A 23218-nucleotide genomic window follows, 5' to 3' on the forward strand; every position below is an offset into this window, starting at 1 on the left:
AATTAAAATGCTACTTATAAAATATTCAATTAAATCAAAAGAAAAGTAAAGGAAGAGGAACAAAAATACAGGTGAGACATGTAGAAAATAAAAGATAAAATAGTAGATGTAAACCCAACTACATCAACAACAAACATGAACACATTAAGCAATTAAAAGGCAGAATAGTCCAACCAGATGAAAAAACAAGATTTAACTATATGCTGCCTACAGGAGACACACTATCTATTCAAAGATACAAATCTATTAAAAGTTATAGGATGGAAAATAATGCATCATGTAAACAGCAACAATGAACAAGCTAGAATGTCTCTACTGTTAACCGACAAAATAGACTTTAAAATGAAAAATGTTGCTAGAAATGAAATGGGTCATTTTATAATGAAGTGTTAATCCATCAGGAAGACATAATAATGATAAATATATATGCACTTAATAACATAACACCAAAATACGTAAAGGAAAAACAAATGAAAGAAGAAATAGAAAACAATAACAGTTGGAGACTTCAATACTCCACTTTCAATAATGGATAGAATTAGACAAAAGATCAATAAGGAAAAAAAAGACTCAAACAGTGCAATAAACCAGCCATACCTAGTTGACTTACAGAACACGCCACCCAACAACAGCAGAATATATGTTTTTTCTCAAGTGCGTATGGAACATTCTCTGGGATAGGTCATATGAGGTCATAAAATAAATGGACTAAAATAATACAAAGTATGCTCACCAAAAATGAAGGAATGAAATTAAAAATGAGGAAGAAATTTAGGAAACTCACAAATATGTGAAAATTAAACACACTCTAACCATGGGGGTCAAAGGATGAAAAAGTAAAATAGCAAATAGAGATAAATGAAAGTGAAGACACAATGTATCGAATCTATGGTATGTGGTAAGCAGTGCTTAAAAGGAAATTTATATCTGTAAAGGCCAATATTAAAAAATAAGAACCTTCACCTTAGGACACTGGGGAGAAAAAAAGAAAGCAAAACCTAAAGCAGAAGGAAGAAATGATAAAGATTAGAATGGAAATTAATGAAATGGAGCATATCTGACTCTTTGTAAAGAACAAAATTAAAAGTAGACGTACCAAGAAAAAGAAAAGACTCAAATTATTAAAACCAGAAATGTAAGATAGTACATTCTACTGACCTTAAAAAAATAAAAGGGATTATTTAAAAGACAATTATATACCAACAAATTATATAACCTAGATGAAATGGACAAATTTGCAGTCTTACACACTACCAAAGCTGACTCAAAAAGAAACAATCTGAATAAGTGTATGTCAAGTAAATAGATTGAATTAGTAAACAAAAAATAATTTAATACCAATTCTTCACAAACTTTCCAAAAAATTAGAAGAGGAAACACTTCCCAACTCATTCCAATGAGACCAGTGCTACCAGACAAAGATATCACAAGAAACAAAAATTATAGGTAAATATCTCATGAATTTGGACTGAAAATCCTCAACAAAACACCAGCAAAACAAATCCAGCCACATGTTTTTTAAAAATTATATGCCATTGCCAAGTAGGACCCAGGAATGCAAGTTTAACATCAAGAAAATCTAATACACTGTACCAGCAGGAGAAATGACATTTCATTAAACTACTGATCATCTCATAAAGAAAAAGAATTTAACAAAATCCAACACCATTTCATGACAAACATACTCCACAAATGAGGAATAGAAGGGAAGTTACTAACATGATAAAGGTCATCTACAAAACCTGCAGGTGACATAAGACAGCGATGAAAGACTGGATGCTTTCCCTCCAAGATCGGGAACAAGACGAGGATTCTGTTATCGCCACTTCTGTTCAACATTGTACCGGAGATTCTGGCCAGAGTAGGTAGGATGGACGAACGGATGGACAGATGGATGGATGGGTGGATAGAAAGAATCCAGACGGGAAAGGAAGAAGTAAAACTGTATTCACAGATTTTATGATCTTTATATAGAAATGCTAAGAATTTCACTAAAAATCAGCTAATACTAATAAACAAGTTCAGCAAAGCTTTAGGGATCAAGATTAATATTTGAAACTCAATTGTATTTCTGTGCACTAATATCAGCAATCTAAAAATGAAATTAAGAAAACAATTCCATTTACAATAGTACCAAAAAGAATAAAAGGTGTAGGAATTAATTTAACTAAAATGTGTGAAATGTATACTCTTAAAATTATAAAATACTGTTGAAATTAAAGGAGATGTGAACAAATGGAAACATATCCCAGGGTCATGGGTTGCAAAACAATATTGTTAAGATGGCAATATTCACCAAATTTATCTACACATTCAATGCAATCACTATCAAAATCCCAACTGGCCTCTTTGTAGAAATTTACAAGCTGATTAAAAAATATAGAATTGTATATAGAAGTGTAAACGATTACAAATAACCGAAAAAACTTGAAAAAAACAAATTTGGAAGACTCATTTGTTTTCTGATTTCAGAACTCACTACAAAGTAAAGCTAATCATGACAGTGTGGGACTGGCATAAGGATAGACACTTAGAATTGAGAGTCCAGAAAAAAACCCATGTGTCAATGGGCCAATTAATTTTTGATGAGTGTGCCAAAGTCATTCATCTGGGAAGGAAGAGTGTTTTCAACAAGTGGTTCTTGGATAACGGATATCCACATGTAAAACAAAGCTGAATCCTTACCTCACACCATGTACAAAAATGATCCCAGAATTGATCAAGACCCAAAATATAAGAGCTACAATAATGACACCCTTAGAAGAAAACATATGGATGATTTTTTTTCACAGCCCTATATATAACAATCATTTCCTAGGTATTTCCAAAACTTCTAAAAGCATGAGCAACAAAAGAAAAGCACATAGATGAACTTCAAAATCAAGCACCGATGTGCTGCAAAAGACAATCAGGAAGTAAACAGGCATCCCGCAGAATGGGAGGATATATTTGCAAATCGTATATCTGACAAAAGATTTATATCTATAATATACAAAGAACTCTTAAAACTCAATAATAATATAGACAAAAAATTCAATTTAAGAACGGGCAAAAGATCTGAATAGACATTTTCCTACAGAAAACATGGAAATGGCCAAGTAAGCAATGGAAAAGATGGTCACCATCATCAGTCATCAGGGAAACACAGATCAGAGCCGCTGCGAGATACCACCCCGCGCCTTCTACGACGGCTGCGACCGGAAAGTCGGGTGACAACAGGTGTTGAGGCTGTGGAGAAATTGGAACCTTCATACGCTGCAGGTAGGAATGTAAAATGGTGTAGCCATTTTGAAAAATAGTCTAGTATTTCCTGAGACAATTAAAAACTATCATATGACCCAGCAATTCCATTCCTAGGGATATACCCAAATGGAAACATATCCGCACAAAAACTCATCCAGGGGTGTTTACGGCAGCATTATTCCTAAGTAGCCGACAGGTGGAAACAACCCAAGTGCCCATCAGCTGTAGGATGGATAAACGACGTGATCTACCCGCACCATGGCGGGCCGCTCGCCCACAGAATGGGATGGAGTGCCGGCACACACTGCCGCCTGCATGAGCCTTGAAAACATACTGAGTGGAAGGAGCCAGTGAAGTGAAAGACATGTAAGAGGACTTGAAGAAATGTCCAGAATAGTCGGACCTACCAAGGCAGAGCACACATTAGCGTGTGCAAAGGGCCAGAGGAGATGGTGATCCCTCCAGGGTTCAAGACCTTTTGGAGGTGGTAAAAATGTTCTGACTGTGGTCATGGCTGCACACAGACTATATCCTTATGTAGACTTTAAACCATATGCTTACATTTAATATATATAGTTTATATTCCATAAACGATTGAGCTGTACACTTCAAATGGCTGAATTGCACATTATGTGAATTACAGTACAATAAAGCTGATAAAATGAGAGTCATGTGTACATCCCACTTCAACTGCGGATATACCTGGTGAAATAGAAATTGTTAGGAGGTATCTAACCTAACACAACTTGGTTGCATCATATCCTAATTTACTTGATAGGTTTCGATAACTACCTACAGATGGGTGGGTTCAAACAAGAATTTCCTAGAGCACAAAAAGGGAAAATCATCCTAAATGCTAGAGAGATCAGTGACCAAGGGTGAAAGGGCAATTTTGTTTGTATTTTTAAACATGTCGGCCTCAAGCGAAGAAGCCGTAGAGCTGGAGATGCGTCCGCATCATATTCACCTGGGAAAATGTTGAGTCTTACGTGAGTCCATGTCTGCTGGGAATTGACAGGAAAATAATTGTGGCCAGAAGCAGGTACTCCTGGTTTAAGCTCTGTCATGGGAACCAAGTAATTCCAGTCGATGGACTTTAGCAAACAATAAATATAAAAATGTTAGAAATGGCTCTAGGGAACAATAAATTCTCTCATCCCAGGGCCTGTGTGGGGCTTACAGGATAGAGATACTTTGGAATAAAAATTAATGAATGATGCCTAATGAACTCTTTCAATAGAGATACTAATAAAGATCAAGTCCCAGCTTTAATAAACAGAGTAGAGTCCTGGGTTTTTCCCACTCTGATCAAAATAGGCCCTGGGTGGTGGTGGGGAATGAAGGACAAGATCCGAGATGCTCCGCGTGCATTCCCTTTGAGGATTCTCAGAAAGAAGCAACGAGAACGGTGAGGGGAACACGCAGGTAGAAGCCGGGGTACTCCCACGGGACAGGAGACACAGGGGGACTGGTCGGCCTGAACCTGGCAACAGTTCTCTCTAGCTCAGCGCTTCTCAAACTGAAGGGCCTCTTTGCCGTTGCTGTTGTTTCCCGGACTGTTACAGACCAACATTTTGTAAAATGCAATATAAATCAATTACTAGGCAAATCAACTCTAAAAAATTTAAGAATGTACCAAAACACGGGCCCAAATTATTTTATTAAATTCATCAGACATAAGGTGACTTTGTCAAATTGCTATAAAAGGTACTTAAACTCTGCCGACTTCTGTATTTACCTCCTCAGGGGCAGCGCTCTGCAGAGGAACGCCAGTAGGCAGCCCGTCCCGAGAGGCCTCCCAGAGACCTCACGCGGCCGTGGCGTCCCACGCTCAGGGGTGACAAGCCACTCAGAAACAGCTGCAGGGTACGCTGGGGCTGAGCGCCCCAGAGAGCCGCTTCCAGGCCAGGCACCCCGAGTGGTTCCCTTGCTCTGCTGTCCTAACAATCCATGACAAGACCCCTTTGTTTTGGAGGCACACCTCGGAAATCGCTGCAAACTCCTTAGGGGTGGCGGCAGCTCCGGTCCTGACTCCTCTCTGTGGAATTTCTGGTTGCTTGTTGGCGGAGTGATCACAGGGCCAGGGTTCCAAGTCAAAGAGCACCTACTCCCTCAGCGAGGTGTATGGTGATGTTCCTTCTGCCAAACAACACTAAAGGTGCCTCTTCTTAAGTCAAAGTATCAGATGATCAAAGTAACAGACACACTTGCTGAAGTTCCTCAGTGTTTAAAACATGGTAATTTCTAGAAATAATGGATGCATTTGGTAGTACATTTGCTTGTCAAAATAGTAAATGGCTGTTTCCAGTTAAGTCAGACTTCAACAAACTTATCACAAGACTAGAGTTTTCAAACCCCGAATCAATAAAGTTTTGGATTATTTCAAGGTTAATTCCAGAAATACTATTTCCCCTGCTGGCATCCTTAGAATTGACACTTGGGCGATTCAGAAATGGAAGCACTTGTTGGGCTCGCTGGGAGAGCCTCTTTGGTCATCAGCCACTTCCTGCTTGGAAGGGAACATCTCACCTATCAGCCTGGGGTGTGGCCGGCTCCTCGACTGTCCTCCAGGACCAGGGCCCACCCACGTCCACCGAGCCCCAGACGGCACCCCACACACAGTACTTGCTCTGTATATTTGCCAACTGACCCAACTTATCTGGCCTAAGTGCATGTATATATACACACATAATAGTGCATATTTCTAAAATGTTAATTCTGGGGCCAACATCAGATTATGCTAATTAAAGAAATAAAAGAACAGGTCCAACTTGTAGGCCCTGAATGATTCATGTGGTCCAGCACCCCAAGATGCAGACAGGAGCCCTCTGAGAACCCCGTAGTGGCTGCATCGTGCGCACTGGGGCTGCTGACACCACTGCCCCACCGCCGCCCAGACCAGCTCCACATCGACTGGATCCTCCCTGCAACCCCTCAGCAACCTGCTCACCAAACCTCAGGGTGCCAGGGTGTGCTTCTGGGTGAGGCCGGACAGTGTGGAGGTAATAAAGGCTAAGCTGGGTCAAACACTGCTAAGTGAAAAATAAAAAATCACAGGGCACTCTTGGGAATCTGAGTTCTAGAGCTCCAGGGCAGTGAAGTGGGTGGCAGGGCCCCTGAGCCTCCTGACCCCGCGGTGCTCATTCCGGGGCCATCAGTTCCCAAGCACCTTCTTCCAAGTTTGCTGCTTGAATTGACACTCGAGGAGCATAGCCTCCCCTGAAGTAAGAAACGTCCACGTCGAAGCCCCGGATGATGCCTTTTATTCCCAGCTTGACGATGCACCAGTCATGGCCTCCGGGACGTAAACAGGGATATCCTCATGTGATTTAACTTGGCAGATGAAGCATGTGATTGAAAAAAACTAAAATGAAAATAACAACAGGAGCGCCTCCCACCACAGACATGCGCAGGGGCCCATTCTCAGTGGTGAGGGTCTCTCAATGTGGCCGCTCGGGACCGCCGTGCCCCGTGGGAATCCCCAGTTCTAGTCGGACCAAAATGTGTGTACGCCTTGGATTCAGAGACCCGGTTCTGATTCCAAATGGATCATTTCCAGTGTGTGTTTTCTCTGAGCCTCATTCCTTCAACCATGAATCAGATGGGATTCCCTCCCAGAAAGCTGGGGTGCAGGGTGCATTGTGTCGTAGAGAGCAGCCAGCCCAGCTCAGCAGGTGTTCATCGCAGACCTGGGTCTCCTGGAAGCACCACGCTCATTGTCACCTCCAGCTTTGGGGGTTCCTGCAGTGCCCCCACCCAGGTGGCCCTGCACTGTGTCCCTAAAGCTAAGGGCTCTTGAGGTCACATGTCACCGTGTAGATCTTGGATCCTTAGATACAGACCCACCTTAGAATGTGCAGAGGTATGAGAATCTCGTGATGTCTGGAGTGTCACAGAAATACAGAAAATTAGAATATCCAGTATCTCTGCAATACTTGAGGAAAAATCTTAGCTATGAGCCCAGCACTGGGCTCGTTCACTTCCATGGGCGTGTCTCCAGCTTCACAAGGTGCACGTGGAGACTCATGAATGGCACAGTGTAAGATGCCACAAAGACGGTGTGCGGCGGCAGAGCCCAGCCCTTCATTCAGCTCCCGGCTGCTCTTACCCATTCTGTGACCTGCACCAAGTTAATAACCGGTTTCCACAGCAATTAAGTGCAGGCAGAGCCCTGGCCTCAGGATGCTGGGGGGCAACCAAGCACAATGCGCCCCAACTAGCATTGGCCACGCCGCCCGGGGAGAGCCGCTCTTGGCCTTGCCCACGGCCCTCACCAACACTTCCTCCCTGCTGGTTTCTCGCCCTCCTTGTTGCCCGGGGATGCCCAGATGGCCGGGGTTCACACGGCCCCTCCTGAATCCTCAGAGCGCAGTGTGCAGAGGACAGCAGGGTGGCGGGCATCCAGGGCCCCGGGACAAACCCGGCACATCTGTCCTTCCCTCAGGGGCCACACAGCCAGCACCTTACTACCTGGAATCCTCTTCCTTCTCGTCTCCCATCCATCCATCCACTTCCCAAACTCAGTATATTCATGTTCTTTAATCTCAGGCTGTCGTTTTGAAGCAAAGAAGGGTGATAAGTTGATGGTCAGTGTTCACGTGACAGCTGGCTTCTGGCAGGCAAACTTTTGCCCCAAGGAACAGTTGATGGGCCAAACAAACAGGGCTCCACAGAGTCCTTAGAGGGCGTGGGGATGTCTGCCCCTACCTGATGCCCAGGTAAGCCTCTCCAAATCAGGGCACGGCTCCTGACCCTTTTATCGGCCTCCAGGAAAGAATCTTGATGGGCCTCAGTGTGCAGAATTAACCGACAGCAATAGGCAAAACTGCCAGTCAATTCCACAGGCCCCACAAATGGCGCCACTCCCACCTGCAGCCTGGCTGCATCCCAAGGGCCATCAGAACCCGCGAGACGGGGTATGTTTCCCAAGCAACCAGAAAAACTATTCACAGGGTCACATGAAGAGAAGGCCAGAGGCTGGGCTCCAGCTGCTCCCCGTTATCCCCACACCCTGAGCTGCTCCACAGCCCCCGCCCCCTGAGGGAAAAGCGAGGCCGCTGAGGTCACACAGGCCGCCCTGAGGCTCAGCTCAGCCCCGCAGCCTGCCTGCTCTCCCGAGGCCACGGCGAGCGGTCAGAGGCTGGGAGCAGGACCCAGCGCATGGTCAGGGCTGAGTCTGCAGCATCAGGATGTCAGAGTTGGCAGCACTTGGATTTCATTCCGATCCAAGCACATCTTAAAGACGATCCTTGTTAACAAAGGCCTGTGAAGCCCTGCTCTGGACCCCCCAAGGAGGGAAGGGCCCCTCCCACTTAAGCCCTGGCCGCCTGCCCCGAGCTTTCTGCTGTTTTGCTCAGATTTGCTGGCAGACGGTCATTTCACATGTTTCTGCTGCTTCCTGACAACAGGATGGATATGGAGAGGCACCAGGGACCTGCAGAAGCCCGCTACCAACTGGCACAGGGTCAGCAGCACCGTCTGGAATGCGGCACCCACCACGTGACGGCAAGTTCCCAAGGACACAGGAGGCCAGGCCCAGGAATAACCCACGTGTGCGGACCCGCTCAAGGATGTTTACAATGCCTGAAAGTGCAAACCGCCCAGATGTGCACCCACAGAGGGAAAGGCCAGTGATGGACCCGCAGGGGAAGGGGCCCCCTCCACCTCCAGCTATCAGCTCACAGATACCCAGCGAGAAAGGCACGTTTGCAGAATGCTAAATACTTTATGATAATATGGATACAAGTTTTTAAATAAGAGGCAGTACTATTTTCTATATATGGTTGTGGGCATATTTATTGGAATGTATAAAATATATTAGAAGAATATGCCCGTCTTACAAAACTGTGAATTCCATAGAGAGAAGGAGTTGGCTGGCTTTGCAGTTGGTGGTGAAAGAGGCTTTTATCTGTAATACTTTTTTTCCAAAATGGAGAATGTGTGTATATATACACACATATATATCCTACATGGTATGTATACACACATGTGAGCTCATGTATGTACATATGTGTGGAGAGTGTATGTGTGCTCAGTGCGCTATGAGTAATGAGGCCCCATTCTCCCCGCGACCCGTGTCCCCAGCGGAGCTCCTCACAATTCCATGTGCACCCTTCCAAACACGTTTTAAGCACACAGGACATGCACAGACCTCTCCTGTTGCCAGGTGCTGAGGCAGTTCATTGTTGCAGCCATGGAGTATCCCACATGTAATTCTCTCACTGGCCCCCTCATCGATGGGCATTTAGATTGTTTTTTTTTCCCCTCCAAACACCACGAGAATGAATATTTTCTACATATCTTTGCCTACGTGTGCAAATAATGTATGTCTGTCAAATAGCTAGGTCAAAGTGTATACGCACTTAAATTTTACAAAGATAGACATATGATAAAATGGCAAGAGCTTTGGCATTTACTAGCTGTGTGACCTCAAACAAGTTAGTCAGCCTCTCTGTGAGGAGTAAGTCAATATATGCAAGATGCCCTCAGAGGGTCACACTCCACATGCTCTGGACCTGGCAGACCCTGGCCAGAAAGAATGACCATTTCACCACTGACCAGACTGACCAGTAGCCATGGTGGAACCGCATGCTGCCCTCCAGGCTGGAGACCCTCACTCACTCTGCAGGATGCCAGCACAGCTTCCATTTCTTCCTTATATTTGCCAGTATTTTCTGTTTTTTTTAATAAGCGTGTCCTACACTTTTATAATTAGGCAAGTAACACAATTTCCAGAAACTTCAAGATGTGTGCCAGTTTTCTTCCCAACAGATTATGAACTCCACGTCACACAGAGTGACAACCTATGAGGATCCCAGTCATTTCCCCAGAAACCAATATGGTCCCAAATTCCCGCGTCAGGGCCCCTCTGCCCCTGCTGTGTCTTAGCACGAGCTGATGCTATTTCTACGCTTCTGCTTTTCTAACATGCCGAGTCACTGGCGCACATCGCATGACGCCCACCCCAAACATACGGCCAGATCTTAACTAACAGAGCTGCCTAGATCACTCCGCACCCGCACTTCACTTTGCCGAATGCCAAGTTATAATACCTTTATGAGGGTTTCAGCAGGAGCAAAAAAGTCATCTGTTGCAAATAAATCTAGACAAATAAAGAATTAAAGATAAAATAACCATGAATTAAAAAACATTTTATTTCATTCCCTAGTAAAACATTACCAGATGCAGTAAAAAAAAAAAAAAAACTGTGAAATTGCCCAGGGACAGAGAAACGACATGCAATTAAGCCACAGTGCTTTTTAAATGTTTGGATTTCGTTGCCTGCCTCCTCCTCCATCTTTCCTTCCCACCCTTTCTTCCTGGTCGCCTTTGCCATCTGGATGCAGAAGGCTAACTGCTGACCTCCAGGAGAAAACAGAATGGAGGACACTGGACCCTGTGAGTCTTCCGCACAAGAGCAGCGGCCGCCCCGTGGTCAGGTCGGCTCCCCGGAGGAAGGGCCACCCATACATCAGCCTGGGAGTTTATCAACCAAAGCAGGACATTTTTAAGAGTGAGGTGTTGTGCCACTAACTACAGAGGGAAAAAAAAAAACAGGTGTAAAGTGGATTTTCCCAAGCAAACAGGCTGCTGGTCTGCCTACCTAGGGCAGGAGCTCTGCCAGTGGCAGGCTGCAGGCCAGCAGCGCCCTGGCGGCATGAGTTGGCTGCTACGGTTTAAAATCCAATCATTTGCGCCTTGAGTGGCGTTGTTTTGACAAAAGGTGAAGGTTTGCCATGGGGAAGCTGTGCCAGGGGGTTGTGGCCAGCATTGTCTGTCACTTCGCACTCAGGGGCTGCACAGATGACGGCCTCGCCCAGGACACATGGGCGAGAAGGGTGGACGGGCAGCCATGACATGCAGGCCATTTAAACTTCAATACCAAGAATCTGTTCGGTCCAGGCAAGGCTACTCCCTGCTGGTCTCCCAAGGTCCCCAGACACTTGCTCCTGCCATGGCCAGGCCCCCGGTCTGCAGGCATCTCAGGCAGAGAAGGGACAGCTGTGCCATGGCCGGCTGCTCCTCACGGGCAGGGGCAGGGCCCAGGATGGCACCGGAGTAGTGACCTTGTGGGCAGCCCCCTTGCTGGCCCGGGCTGGTGCTGGTGCCCGCCAACGGCATTCCCCAGTGGCGAGGGGCTCAGCCGGCAGCTGCTACCAGCTTCACACTGGGAGAACCGAGAGCCAGCTGGTGGAAAGGTGCACCCCTGCTAATCGGGACTTCCTCTCTTTCGCATCACCTCTGCCTGAGCAGCGGTGTGACTGCCCCCCCGTTGGTTCTGCGGGTTATTTATTTGATGGCTGCTAAGAGACATAGTCCTGTATGCTACTGGCTTGTGAAATATTATAAATCATAAATCCAACAGTGGACCAGTGGTAAATAAATTATTGGCAAAGACGGTCTCAGCCTCTGAAAGTGATTTGTCTCAAATAAAACTGGTCTCTAACTCCAGCCCAGAACTGAGAAGGCAGGACAGGACGGCCGGCCGTTTGGGTGTGAGTGTCGGAGAGCCACCTCCATGTCACCTGCCCCCTGAGGAGGTCACAGCGCGGCACAGGTGGGCAGACATGCAGGAGGCGCTCACCTCCAGAGCCTTCCACGGCTCCTTGGCAGAAACGCTCGCAGGCCGCCAAGGTCTCCCCTGCCTGTCCAGCTCAGGCTCCCCACAGCCCCCATGAACCCTGGGTTCCTGCCATGCCCCCTTTGCCGGCTTCCCCTGTCCAAAACACGCCTCGCCCCCTCTCTGCCTTGCCAGCCCCTCTCCTGCTTGAAGGTGGCTTTGAGCATCACTTACCTGGACAGTCTTGTCTAGCCTTCCTGGGCCACCCAGCTGCCCATGGCTGGAGCAGACATGCACCCACAGCACCCTGTCCTTCCCCACGGCACCCTGTGCTTGCCTTGATGACGTGCTGCTCTGGATGTCAACATCAGCCTCCCTGGCGGAGTACAAGCTCCTTGGCAGGCATGAGTCTCTCCCTTCTCACCAGACCCGCCACCTTCACCGTGGCTGGTGCCTCAGCACCTTGCACCGTGTGAACAGGTGCTCCAGGTGGTCCTCATACCAAAGTCTGAGGACCACTGATCTATGCTGCAAGAAACACATGGAGAAAATTCTCTTCTCAGGTGCAAAATTATTTTTATTCTAAACTTAAGGCAAAGCTGCATGTACTTGGAATTGTCACCAACTTAAGAAAAATCCTTTGCGAGCCTCTGCGAGGGAGGTTTCCTCGGGTCGGCGGCCCCCGCTCCTGAGTCTTGGCTCTCTAATTAGGGTCTCCGCCGCAGAGAAGCGGATCCTCAGCTTGTGCATATTAAATACTAGTTCTTGCCGTGAGAGACCCACTGACCATCCCTCCCACGGACTCAGATGCCATGTCAGTCGGCTGGGTGACTTCTTGAGACCTGGCCAGTGCCCCCTCCCCGGGGGAGTCAGCCCTGCTTCCCAGCAATGAGAGAGGCAGGCTGGTCGGCCTCGGGATGCAGAACCCATAGGAGGGAGCGAGGCCCTTCCCTCCCCAGGCTCCCAAATCCAAGCTTGAGACATTCAGACCACGTGCTGTCATGTGTGTGATGCGACAGGCATGCTCCTGCTCCGGGCTACCTTCAGGTTGAACTCAAAGGTGACTCTGCACACGGATCCTGAAGTGGGTGGGAATCGGAGCATGGCTTCCTGATGAAGTATTTAGGAGAAATACCACTGCCACAAGTTGCAGTTTTATTTTTTAAAGGGGAAAATTATTTTAATTTCAAAAAGAAAAATTTGCTCTTAACAGACTTTGGGTCTATTTAAAAAAACACTTATTGAGCAAATAGGTGGCAGGCCCTGGCTAGAAATGGGGTACAGAGGAGAATGTGCACCCCACCTACAGAGCTGCCAGACCCCCAACTGAGCAGTGCTCTGGAGCAACAGAGACTGGGCCGCAAGGCTGGCCCCATCCACTCACCACGTCACCCGTGGGGTCGATGTGCCATGACCCAGCCCCGTGCCCTTACTGTGAAGCTGGGAAAGCAGCGACTCAGAGAAGTGGGGAGAGGTGGGGAGGGGCAGAGGAGGAGGCAGGGCTGGCCTGAGTCACCCCACCACTAAGCCAAAGGTTGACCCATTACTCCCACAAAGAGAGAAAAATCACAGAAAAGCTGATATCTCAGTAAGAATCATTCTTATTCGGAAAGAAGAAATATAAATGGTCACTGAACATGAGAATTCAGCTCTCCCTTGAAATCACAGGAATGTAGTTGATCATAATATGGCATTTTTCCTTATGAAATAGACACTGTATGTGCAGGGATCCCTGTGATCTGCTGTGAGGAATGCCAATCGGAGCAACCCGTGTGGAGTGGCCTGGGCACAGACAGGCAGGCAGCCCTTCTCCTCCTCTGCTAGTCCTGCCCCAGGGCTTCCCACCGAGAGCCCCCGAGCCCTCCCTGCGCCCTCCCCAGTCCTCTCCCGGCCCCTGGCTTCACAGCATCCAGGTGCCAATCACCCCCAGCACACTGCCCCCTGGGATGTTGCCCCGAGCCCCAGGCAGGCGGGTCCCCCGCAAGACCCCTGCTCCTCCAACCCCACAGCCTCCCCATGGCCCGTGGTGCCTCAGTCTCCTCAGTCCCCGGCCACCAGCCTGCTCCTCCCCTCACATCCCATCTGCCAGGAGGGCAGCCCACTTCCATGTCAGGTCCAGAGCCATGGAATTAGCTTTACCACCATGTGGAGAATTGTCTTCAAAATCATCCGAGCGGGGGAAATAAGGATGCAGGGGACACGAAACGCCAAGAGGGATGGTCACCGCTGCTGGGTGTGGGTGCCTGCAGGACCCCAGGGATATTTTTTCTACTTTGGTACACATTTGAAATCTTTCGCCATAAGTTGTGCCTATCACCTGCCTCGTTCCCACCCAACAGACAGCAACTGAGCCAGCAGGGAGGTGGGGAGACCGCCTCCTCTCTCCCGGGTCATCAAAGCATCTCCAGCAGGGCTTCCTGCACCCACCCTGCCCTCGCTACAGCCTCTCCATGGAGGGCCAAGCAAGCCTTTGAAAACAGATGTTAAACACCTTCTATGGTTCCTCTTGCACCCCGCAGTGGGGAGACCGGGACCTCGCCATGGCCACAGTAGCCCTGTCCTCTCCCACCTTCTCTCCACACCTCCTGTCCCTACTCCCGCCACACCACCTTCCTTATTCCCATCCAACATCGCAGGCGTGCCCTGCCTCCGTGACTTAGCAATGGCCGATTCCTCTGCTGGGGTGCTGTTCCCCCCCCATCTGTGCAGCACCTCCTCACCTCCCTTTGGGCTTTCTCAGGAAAGCCTGCCCTGACCCCCACCCCTTACAGCACATCTCCACTCGTCCCAGCACTTCCAACACCCCAGCCAGATCTACCTTCCTTTCCATAGCAGTCAGACACACTGTGCGATGCGCTGGTTTATAATCCGCATCACCCGTCTTCCCCAGTCACATGTGTGCGCCACTGAGGACAGCGATCTTTGTTTCCCCACTGGTGTGGGCCTAGGGCTTGGAACATCGCTTGGCACATACAAGATGCTGAATAAATATTTGTTGAATAAATGAATGAGTGATTAACATTTTCTAACTCATTTTGTGTTTCAATATATGGGTTCCCTAAATGGACCTAAACCTTCCTGAAGGGGAAGAGGTGCAGAAGAAGAAATTAACCAGCATTTGTTACAAGTTTGCAATAATGTAGTGCAGGGTTCATACATTTTATCTCATTTTAACCCTCAGAACAACTCTGTGATTTTGGTATTAGGCACCTCTTAAAAATGAAGAAAATTTATCTTTGAGAGGTCAAGTAAATTGTCTTATTGTCCAATTTCACTACTGGGAAGAGAACCTTTATTTCTACCCAGATATGCCCAAATATGATTGATATTTGAAAGGTCTTAGCATAGTGCTGACAAGTGCATTACATGAGGTTTTACTGAATAAGCAAAGTTCACTCTATTTTGTATTTAGTCATTCAGCAGCTGTGTGCAGCCTGTGACATTCAGACACGACCAAGCTGGGGTCACACCCGCTCTGAAGGGGCTCAGCAGCCGGCAGGCAGGCTGCAGGCACACAGCAGAGGGCGGTGTTGATACAGATGGTACGAGGTCCCCATGGCACGGCGTGGCCTGCAGGGACTTGGGAGCTCCCCTCAGGCTCACACACCCAAGCAGGGAGCTGAGGGGTGCGCAGGAGACAGCAGGGGCAAAGCCCACGGGCAAGGCAGGTTCCGGGCCTGTGCTCTCCAGCCTGGAAGCCACTGGCCATAAGTTTAATTGAAGTTAAATAAAATTAATAACCCAGTTCCCATCATACAGAGATACCCCACATGCAGCAGCCGCATGTGGCTTCCACGCTGGGCAGCTCAGATGCAGGGCCTTCCCATCATCACAGGGAAGTTTTGTTCAACACCCAGAAAAGCTCTGGAAAGATGATTGCGTGGCGCCCATTCCCACAGCCTCACCACCACACAAAACCTCGAGACACACCCCACGCACAGGGCTGGGCCACGGGGCCCTCACCACCGTGCCTGGAGCAGAGCTGGTGTCTCCGGCATTTGCTGTGTCTTCACTGCAGCTCTGCCAGCCTCCCCACGGGCTGGACTGGACTCAGTGCACAGAGCTCCAGGCAGTGTCAGGGGTGGAGGGTGTCACAGAGCTGGGCCCGGCCAGGCCTGCGCATCCCTCCCCGCCTCCCCCTCGACTGCAGCAGCCTAGAGCCTCTCCTGCCTCCCCAACAAAACCACCCAGGGCCAGGCCAGCCAGGGCAGTGACAGCAGCTTGTTTGCAATTTTCTTAAATCATTAAAAAACACTTGATTTACCCAGTTTTGCTTTTGAAAAGGCACAGTTTTTCTCAGGCAGTTGCAATAAGCTCAGAGCACTCTAACACTCTGCCAGTCAGTAATTCAAAGCTCCTCTCAGCTCCCCATCTGATGCAAAGGCCAGCTGTCATGGTAACGCGGGGCACGGGGGGGGGGGGGGGAGGGGGGGTGCACGGCCCACGGGGGGCTTGTCCCCCGCCTCCAGCGGAAAGCAGGGAGGTGAAGGCTGTGGCTTTCATCCCGGCTGCCGCTTATCCTTCCCTTTGATGTGCCCTGGGCCTGTGCCCAGCAGTCTGCAGGACACATACACACTGGCTGCAGATTCAAGGGAGGAAGAGATCAAGAGAGAGGGGGGCATGTCACACTTTCTTTCGGGGTATCAGTCTCAACTTCAGGTTTTTGTACTCTCGCCCCCCAAAACTGGCACTCAGTTTAGACAATAAAACACTTCTATTCAGCACTGCCTTTAAAAATGAAACATTCCCTTCCAGAAATGAATGTTTCCATTTGGGAAATGAATAAATTGAAGCTCTTCTTCAGGAGACGTGAGTCAGCGTGCAGTGCCCTACGCAGCCGGCCTGCAGGCAGACGGCCTTTCTGAGCTGGGGCCACGGTGGCAGCGCCGGGTCAATACGGGGCCCACGTAACAGAGCCGGTCTGCAAGCAGGGGCACGCATTCTGTGAGCTCACTAATGCACATATACTCATCAAAACGAGCAGCCATTTCCAGGGCGTCGGTTTTTCCAAATACAAGCTAGCATTTGGACACATCTGTTTTCAATGGCAGAAACCAATCCCTCTAGGGGCAGAACTTGCTCTGGAGGCGTCTCCGTCAGCCCTGCATGGCCCCGCTGAGCCCTGGCCCGCAAGCCTCCCTGGCGGAAGCGTTGTCCTGGACTTTAACTGCTACTTCCAAGGAGTTTAATGCACCATCGCCTGTGGGCAAAGCTCCATTGGCACTCAGGAGCGTTTAAAATGTGTTATTTGAGATGAAAGAAAAACAAACAGACGTTTGTAAAACACTGCAGAGGAGCCAGAGTAGAGGTGAATCTCAAAAGAGAATCAAACTCCCAGGGGCCCTTTAACAGACAGGCAGGAGGGGTGAGGTTCAGCAGGTGCTCTCCACGGTCACACTCACCCTCCTGCATGACCTCAGCTTCGGAAGAAGAGACCACACCTCCCAACAGGAGAGACACTGGGTGCCCGGCTCGGAGCGCGCAGTACATTCAATGCCGGGCCGCTCGGGTTCTGTGGCTGCACCAGGATGGTAAGCATTTGCCACCTGTGGTATTGACATTTAAATCCGGTGAAATACAAAGTCCAGTTGCTTAGTCATTCCAACACATGTCACATGCTCAGAAGCCAGGTGCGCCGGGAGCCTGCCCACTGAAGGACGCAGAGGACACATTTCCACCACGGCAAAAGCTGCAGGAAGGTGTGTGGCTCGTGGAGCACTGGCGTGCCCACTAAGGAGTGTGCCCTTACTGTAGTACCACTTTTCATGAATGACCTTGGACAGGAGGATTCAGCGATGGTCTTAGGAGTCTCTAACCCTCGTCAGTGGAGGAAAGCTCAACAGGCCTGCAAAGCCATCTTTTGAAGACCTACTGTGTGCCAGGCATGTACTGAGTCCCTGACACAGGCTCTCTCCAGCTCCGTGACGCCCTTGCTCAGTGTCCATGACCGTCCTCACGCTCCACATGGAAACCCAAGGGTGCTTAGGTCACAGTCCTCCAGCACCACATGGTCCAGAGCAGGAAATGGGCTTACATTACATGCTCCGGTGCCACCTGCAAAGCCAGCCCCTCTACCCTGCCAGGGGCTCTGGACTTGCAGCAAAGGGCCAGGCTGCTGGGCCTCCCCACCTTCCCACAGTGTGACAGCAAACGACCCGGTGTGGCCATGTTGCTGTGACACTTAGCATGGAGAATTTGGATTCCGTACTATCTGTGTCATCAAACGGTCTCCCTCTTTTGACTTTACTCAAATATTTCAAGCTGGGGACCGTGCAGGAGAGGCGGCCGGCGAGCTGCGGCCCTCAGGCAGACCCCAGCTCACACCACATCGAGCTCTAAGATCATCAGTGTGGTGCCAGCTGTGACCTCTCACCTTCACTCTGTTGCCCACCTCCGGCTTACCAACCCCTCTGCCAGGCACAGAGGACCCACAGGAAGTAAGACCCCACCCTAGCCCCAAGAGCCCAGCAAGAGACACACGCAGCAAAGCAGACCCAGCGGGGTGGGCCCGGGGCACTGCAGGATGGTACGGAGTGCCGGGGCGGGCACGGAGCTCAGGTGTCCTGGACCAGGCGGCTGAGTCTTGGCAGCTGGACGGGAGCCAGCCCCCCGGGGCACTCTGGGCAAAAGCACAGAGGAAGGCTGCTGAGTGAGGGGCCCGCGGCCCAGAACCAGGGGGTCTGGGAACAGAGCAGTGGGTGCAGCCCTGGAGGAAGGTCTGACAGGGCATCCTCCTGCGGGGCCCAGGCCTGATTCTATGGCCGGCAGGTTGGGCAGGCGAGGAATAGTCAGGCTTTCCTTTGGACGGTCCTTTCAGCCAGGATGGGCTCGGCTGACAGATCGGGGGCAGGAGGGCACTGTGGAGGCCACCCGGGAGCCCGAGCAGGCTGGAGGGCAGGGCAGGGCAGAGCCAGAGGCGCGGTGGCTGGTGGAGGGGCTGGTGGCAGCCACACGGGATGCGGATGCAAGCCAAGGGACACGAGGAGCCCCAAAGCCTGGAGGGTGGGCGGATGGCAGAGGGAATGGGGACAGAGCGGTTCCAGGGCCCCTGGTGCTCAGGGGAGGGGAGGCAGGGAGAGGGACAGAGCCCAGAGGGGGCTAAGAGCAGGCCCTCTCCTGGGGAGTGCTGGGCAGCACCAGCTCCACCATGGTTTGCCGGGTGGGCCTCTAGGGGCCCCCAATGCCCAGTAGCCCAGCTGCATAGTCCAGGGCTGATCTTCCCTAATTGCAACAGGCCTTCTCATGAGGGAGCAGCTCATGCCTTCTAATAGATGTTCAGAGAAGGTGGGGCTGACCGAGGGGTGACCGGCACCTGCCTGCGGTGGGTTCAGCCGAGCTGACTGGTTCCTCCCAATCCCCTCCAGCCTTTTAAAGGCCCACCCAGACCAATGGATCAGAATCTTCAGGGTGGGGCTGGTTGATGGCCTGCCAGGGCCAAGAATCCCTAACTTTGTTCAACTGTCATTTCACAGATGCAAAGACTGGGTGCCGGGGTCACACTCCCCCAGAGTGGCAGAGCCAGGCTGGGGGTCTGCACACCACTTTGCAGAGGGGGGACCTGGGGCCTTCCTGCAGAAGGGAGGCTGCACAGATTTCCCTGAGCAGCTACGGAGGCCAAAGGCATTACAGTCTGAGCAATATTTGCCAAGGAGCCAGCACACTGCGGCGGCCCTGGCCCTCGGGCCACCAGGTGGTAGCCAATGTGCCCCCTCCAGGCAGGCATTCCCGCACACACCACGCCTCCCTCCAGGGACCCAGGCCCCATCTGAGCCCAAAAGCTGGGGAGACACTCTGAGACTAAAGAATGACATTCTTCTCATGGTGAGTTTCCCTTTTAAGAGTCACACATTTACACAAAACTAGAGATGAAAATACAACAGCTCCCATGAGCCACCCAGACACACAGACAGCATCCTGCATCCTGGGGAGTCTCCCCAGCACCCCGCTCCCTGAGCCACAGGCTCTTTCTCAATGGCACCTGGCCATGCATCTGTATCTCATTCACTCCCAAAGCGCTGCTGAGGGCCGGCTCTGAGCAGGACCCGATGCCCTAACTAAGCCCACCTGCTGCCCAAGACGGTGGGCTGGGGGAAGCGCAGGGGACAGGAGGCGGATGGGAGTGGGAAGAGCCCGAGCGTGGGCCCCAGGAGGCGGACGCCCAGATGCGCTCCACGGAGACTCACCTGAAACAGTGCAGATGGGAACGTGCGGGCTGGGGATCGCACTGTCCATCCGACTGTCCACGATACAGCCCCTGTTCATCGGGTCTGAGCTCAATGACTGGAACACATACATGCTTCTCACTTCAAAGAATCGAGTCCAGGAGGAGCGAGAAGCAGGAGCACACCGACGACCCTGGTAACGAGCGGCATGCCCGAGGGGCCTGGGTGCGGGTGGTGGAGCACTTCGCCCTGTGGGGGCCCCCGGTGACGCCCACTGCCCGGTCCCCAAGCCCCGGGGGTGTGTCCCTCACATGTCAAGGAGGCGTTTGCAGATGCCATAAGGTCACAGCCCCTAAGACAGGAAGGCACACCTGGGCGATCCGGGTGGGACCAGCCTAATCATGAGACCCTAAAAGCGGGGCACTTGCTCTGGCTGCAAGCACAGGAGCTACACCCCACAGAAGGGGCTTCAGAAGGAATCACAGGGTCACGCTGAATCGTGCTTCACAAGAGAACAGGGTGTATACCCTCCTCTTGCCAATGGGTGTCAGCCCCAGGCAAGTTCACTATGGATTCAATGAGACTTAAAAATGACAGTGGAACGTTCTTGGGGTCAAAGGGTCTATACCCAACTTTACTCCCACTGTGGCAGGTCAGTCACTAGATCCCATCCACTCAGAGCCAGTCAGCACACACAAGCCGGTCATTCTCTGCCTACCTCTCCGCCCCTGCAGCCGTCCCAGTCTCTGTCCTCGGCACTGCCACCACCCCAGCCTCTGCTCTCTGGCAGCCATGCAGCCCAGAGCCCTGGGCGGAGCTCTCTATAGAGAGTCAACAGCCATGTATTGCCCGCAGGTGTGCAGTGAGCTGGCCAGCCAGGGCCAGGTGAGAGTCCTGGCCACAGGAACCTTCACTTCAGCCACAACGCTGTTGCCAGGGCCCATGTGCGAGGACCAGAGAGAGACCCCTAGAGCTTAGGGTGGCCCCAGGCGACAGCAGGAACCAGAAGCCTCCACCCTGCAACCCAGGAACTGGGTTCCAGCACCACCTCCTTGAGCTCGAAGAGGATTCTCCGCAGAGCCTCCTGGTAAGGCCCAGCTGGCGATACTTTGACGGCAGCCTCCTAAAGCCCAGAGCAGAGAGACCAGCTGAGCCCACCTGGACTTCTGGCCTACAGACTGAGAGATAATTCGTGCTATTTAAGGCACTGAGAATGTGTGACAGCAACAGAAAATTAACACTCCCATATTCTCGCATTCAAACTTCTCAACCCGAGACGTGTCATCCCCGCCAAAGTACAGAGGGATATGGGGCTCCAGGCTCCCAGGAGTCACGCCGCCGCCCACCAGCAGCTGGAGCCCAAAGCCTGTCGTGGCCCCACTGGGCCCAGGCACCTGCCGGCATTCAGGATGCACAGACGCACCACCACCCGCCTTCCCTCCGCGGGTGCCGGCCCAAAGCTGCCCGGACTCTTCCACTGCTCGGGTGTGATTAGGACCCCAGCTTGAGGCCGGCCCACTGAGCTGAGCCTGACATTGAGCATTTTCTTGCTGAGGTCAGGTTCCTGCCACATTTGTCATAAAATTTGTGGAACCGTGTGAGATAGAAGCATCCAGGAGGGAACTGAAATCTGAAAGCCTCAGCTTTATCTTCACATCTGCACCCCAGCCTGGAAGTGCCATGTGATCATATCTGCAGAGAAGCCCAGAGAGGCCAGGCACTTGCCCAAGGTCACACAGTAGTGCAAAGGAAGGGGCAAGTGTAAGCCCTTCACTTTCTCCCCTGGGGGTGGCATCATTTGTCATCTGCATTCTCCGAACAGTCTCGAGGCTGTCCTGTGAGAAGCCCCTCCACCCACATGGGAGGGGGGGAAAGAAGTGAGCCCTCAAATCCGGGTCTACAGAACACAGCACAGGCTGCCCGCATACCGCCCGCGCCTGCTGTCAAAGGGTCTCGCTATTGGGCCAAGTCTCTCTGCTCAGCCACAAACCCCGAATGCATCCCCTGACAGCGTGGGCTTTGCAGAACTGGAGATCCTGGAGTCTCGCCCACCGGGAGCTCAGGCTGCCCGGGAGCTCAGGCTGCCCGGAAGCCAGTCGGGAGTTTGCAGCTCCCTGACGGTGCCCCGGGCTCACCTCTGCTCAGGGTCCCGCCCATTCAATTCCTTCTCTGGACAGAGGAGCTGGGGCCTACGTGGGACGGGGAGGGAGCCTGCCGCCCTGACCTCTCGCCCGGGAAGGCCTGAATCTACAGTGGGAACCCTCAGTACTGCTTGTTGAAATGATCTTTGGGACAACTCTCTCCCCCTTAAAAGGGTGACCATGCCAAAGCTTTTAATGTAAAGTGCAACTTATTCACCAGTAACAGTTACTCCAGGGAGATGGGCAATTATCCTCTTCTGATGAAAAAGTATGGTCCTGAGATCTCATACAGTCTGGACTGTGCAGTGCTTCAGTCTCCTCTGAGATCTGCCTTAAAACAAGAAGAGCCTCATCGGAGAGCGTCCAGGCAGGGGGGTGCCTCCGAGGAGGAAGCCTGGCCCTGCCACTGGGAACAGTCCCTGCGCGGCAGGGACCCCCATGATTTCTGTCTGCACTGTCCAAAGTCCTAAAAAAGCATTTGGTCAAAAGTATGAGATTTACAGTGAAATAAAAGCAGCTTATTTATGTACAGATCAAAACTAGAGCAAGTATAGACAGCAACCTGGAGGAGCCAAGCCCCGCATGTGGGATGCTGGGAAGCCGCGGGAGTCGTCCAGCCTGGCTCAGAGGCGTGGCACTCACCAAGGGCTCAGCTCACTCGGTATCTGCGTGAAGACCAGTCATATGCAGCCCAGCGGAGTGGGAGGAGAACCAGGGCCTCTCGGGGGCGTTTCCGGCCCTGGAAACACCGTTCCCTGTGCCGGGCCACCCCCAGCGCCAGTGGTCAACAGCACCCAGGCGGCGTCTGCCCCAGACGGGCCACCTGGTCCCCATGCCATCAAATCGTCTCTGCGGTTGCCCTGTTCTTTGGCAATGACAACTTAAAAACAACAGGTTATTTATAAACAGCACTCCAACCTCACCCAGGAATCCGCAGTTCAGTGTTTAGGACTGACTTCTTGTCCCCACGAGCCAGCCAGGGTCCCCTCGTGCTCAGGTGCCAGGAGGGAATGTACAGGAGCCTGAGCGAGCGAGACAGAGCCTTCCAGAGACTGGCCTGCGTGATGTCACAGGGCTGCGGGCAGAAGGCGCTGGAGGTGGAGCGGCCCCTC

At 51.2% G+C, this 23218-nt stretch overlaps 1 protein-coding gene across 1 annotated transcript in view; it reads right to left on the reverse strand.

The window, feature by feature from the left end:
- Positions 1-20065, reverse strand: part of ALLC (allantoicase) — a 28414-nt gene extending 8349 nt beyond the window's left edge. The window contains 9 exon segments of the mRNA XM_073220241.1: positions 4211-4344; positions 5226-5304; positions 6413-6538; positions 7714-7792; positions 10296-10345; positions 12587-12678; positions 16637-16724; positions 18298-18483; positions 19987-20065. Coding sequence (XP_073076342.1) covers positions 4211-4344; positions 5226-5304; positions 6413-6538; positions 7714-7792; positions 10296-10345; positions 12587-12678; positions 16637-16724; positions 18298-18483; positions 19987-20065 — 913 coding nt within the window.
- Positions 20066-23218: the final 3153 nt, after the last annotated feature.

Source organism: Manis javanica, chromosome 1 (genome assembly GCF_040802235.1).
Source record: "Manis javanica isolate MJ-LG chromosome 1, MJ_LKY, whole genome shotgun sequence".
Classification (NCBI taxonomy): Eukaryota; Metazoa; Chordata; class Mammalia; order Pholidota; family Manidae; genus Manis; species Manis javanica.